This window comes from Charadrius vociferus, unplaced genomic scaffold, assembly GCF_000708025.1.
Source record: "Charadrius vociferus isolate BGI_N301 unplaced genomic scaffold, ASM70802v2 scaffold3596, whole genome shotgun sequence".
Classification (NCBI taxonomy): Eukaryota; Metazoa; Chordata; class Aves; order Charadriiformes; family Charadriidae; genus Charadrius; species Charadrius vociferus.
Window position 1 is genome coordinate 157 of NW_009648768.1, and position 2374 is coordinate 2530.

At 60.2% G+C, this 2374-nt stretch overlaps 2 protein-coding genes across 2 annotated transcripts; both read left to right on the forward strand.

Moving 5' to 3' along the window:
- Positions 1-1342: 1342 nt before the first annotated feature.
- On the forward strand, positions 1343-1540 carry LOC104287996 (repetin-like; the record flags this gene model as incomplete). Its single annotated transcript, XM_009886732.1, is given in 1 exon segment — positions 1343-1540. A coding segment is annotated over 1 exon segment (198 nt), but the record flags the coding sequence as incomplete, so codon positions are not given.
- Positions 1541-1905: 365 nt separating this feature from the next.
- LOC104287997 (staphylococcal nuclease domain-containing protein 1-like) lies at positions 1906-2310 on the forward strand (the record flags this gene model as incomplete). The annotated part of the gene is made up of 2 exons (XM_009886733.1): positions 1906-2031; positions 2169-2310. Coding segments are annotated over exons 1-2 (268 nt in total), but the record flags the coding sequence as incomplete, so codon positions are not given.
- Positions 2311-2374: the final 64 nt, after the last annotated feature.

Here is a 2374-nt window from a genome sequence, read left to right on the forward strand (position 1 = left end):
AGGTGACACCGAGCCCTTGAGGGGGGACCCGGTGGCCGGGATGGGGGACAGGTGGTGGGATGGGATGGGATGGGATGGGATGGGATGGGATGGGATGAGATGGGATGAGATGGGATGGGATGGGATGGGATGGGATGGGATGGGATGGGATGGGATGGGATGGAGTGGGATGGGATGGCTGCTCCAGACCTGCTGTCTGCCCAAGGTGTTTCTTGTCGCATGGCGCGCGTGTTTCACAGCGCCCGGGCCGCCTGCGCTGCAGGGAAAGTTGTCACCCCAAAGGATGTCCTCGTGCCAAGGGATGTCTCCACCCCAAGAGATGTCCCCATGCCAAGGCATGTCCCCACCCCAAGGGATGTCCTCATGTCCAGAGATGTCCCCACCCCAAGGGATGTCCCCATGCCAAGAGATACCCCCACCCCAAGGGATGACCCGACACCAAGAGATGTCCCCATGCCAAGAGATGTCACCACCCCAAGGGATGTTCTCATGCCAAGAGATATCCCCACCCCAAAACATGTCCCCAACCCAAGAGATGTCCTCATGTCGAGAGATGTCCCCACGCCAAGGGAAGACCCAACACCAAGAGATGTCCCCACGCCAAGGGCTGTCCTCAGCCCAAGGCATGTCCCCACCCCACAACATGTCCCCACCCAAAGAGATGTCCTCATGTCGAGAGATGTCCCCACCCCAAGGGATGTCCTCATCTCGAGAGATACCCCCACCTCAAGGGATGACCCGACACCAAGAGATGTCCCCACGCCAAGAGATGTCCCCATGCCAAGAGATAGCCCCACCCCAAAACATGTCCCCACCCCAAAACATGTCCTCATGTTGAGAGATGTCCCCACCCCAAGGGATGACCCAACACCAAGAGATGTCCCTATGCCAAGGGATGTCACCACACCAAGGGATGTTCCCATGCCAAGAGATATCCCCACGCCAAAACATGTCTCCACCCCAAGAGATGTCCTCAAGTCGAGCGATGTCCCCATGCCAAGGGATGTCCTCATGTCAAGAGATACCCCCACCTCAAGGGATGACCCGACACCAAGAGATGTCCCCATGCCAAGAGATGTCACCACCCCAAGGGATGTTCTCATGCCAATAGATATCCCCACCCCAAGACATGTCCCCACACTAAGGGAAGACCCGACACCAAGAGATGTCCCCACGCCAAGGGCTGTCCTCAGCCCAAGGCATGTCCCCACCCCATGGGATGTCCCCAGGCCAAGGGATGTCCCCACACCAAGGGGTGACCTGACACCAGGAGATGTCCCCACCCCATGGGATGTCCCCAGGCCAAGGGATGTCCCCACACCAAGGGGTGACCTGACACCAGGAGATGTCCCCACCCCATGGGATGTCCCCAGGCCAAGGGATGTCCCCACACCAAGGGGTGACCTGACACCAGGAGATGTCCCCACACCAAGGGATGTCCCCACCCCAAGATATGTCCCCATGCCAAGATATGTCCCCACCCCAAGGGATGTCTTCACACCAAGGGATGTCCTCACCCCAAGGCATGTCCCCACACTGAGATATATCCCTATGCCAAGAGATGTCCCCACCCCAAGGGATGTCCCTACCCAGAGGGATGGCCCCATGCTGAGAGCTGTCCTGACACCAAGAGATGTCCCCATGCCAAGGGATGTCCCTACCCCGAGGGATGTCCCCACACCAAGACATGTCCCCATGTCAAGAGATACCCCCACCCCAAGGGATGTCCCCACACCAAGAGGTGTCCCCACTCCAAGCGATGTTCCCACCCCAAGAGATGTTCCCACCCCAAGGGGTGTCCCCACCCCAAGAGATATTCCCACACCAACGGATGTCCCCACGGCAAGAGGTGTCCCCACGCCAAGAGGTGTCCCCACACCAAGGGGTATCCCCCCACTCCAAGGGATGTCCCCACCCCAAGAGGTCTCCCCACCCCAAGAGATCTCCTCACCCCAAGAGATGTCCCTACCCCAAGGGATGTCCCCACGCCAAGAGATGTCCCCACGCCAAGAGATGTCCCCACCTCAACGCGTATGGGATCCATGGTGCTGGGGACCAAGGACGCTCCGGCTGCTGGGTGCCAGCACAACCACCAGCCCCTTGCCGGTGGCATCAAGCATGGCCACGGGCGTCCCCCGACCCATGTGTGTGTCCTCCCCCAACCCCAGGTGTGGTCCCACTACGAGGAGACCCCGGTGGAGGAGGTGGTGACGGTGCTGGAGGAGAAGGAGCGCACGGCCAACTACAAACCCGTCTTCGTGACGGAGATCACGGATGATCTCCACTTCTACGTGCAGGACGTGGAGACGGGTACGGGGAGGGGATTGGGGTCCCCCCGTTGTCCCCTCCCGGCGCTGAGGGTCTCACCGATGGG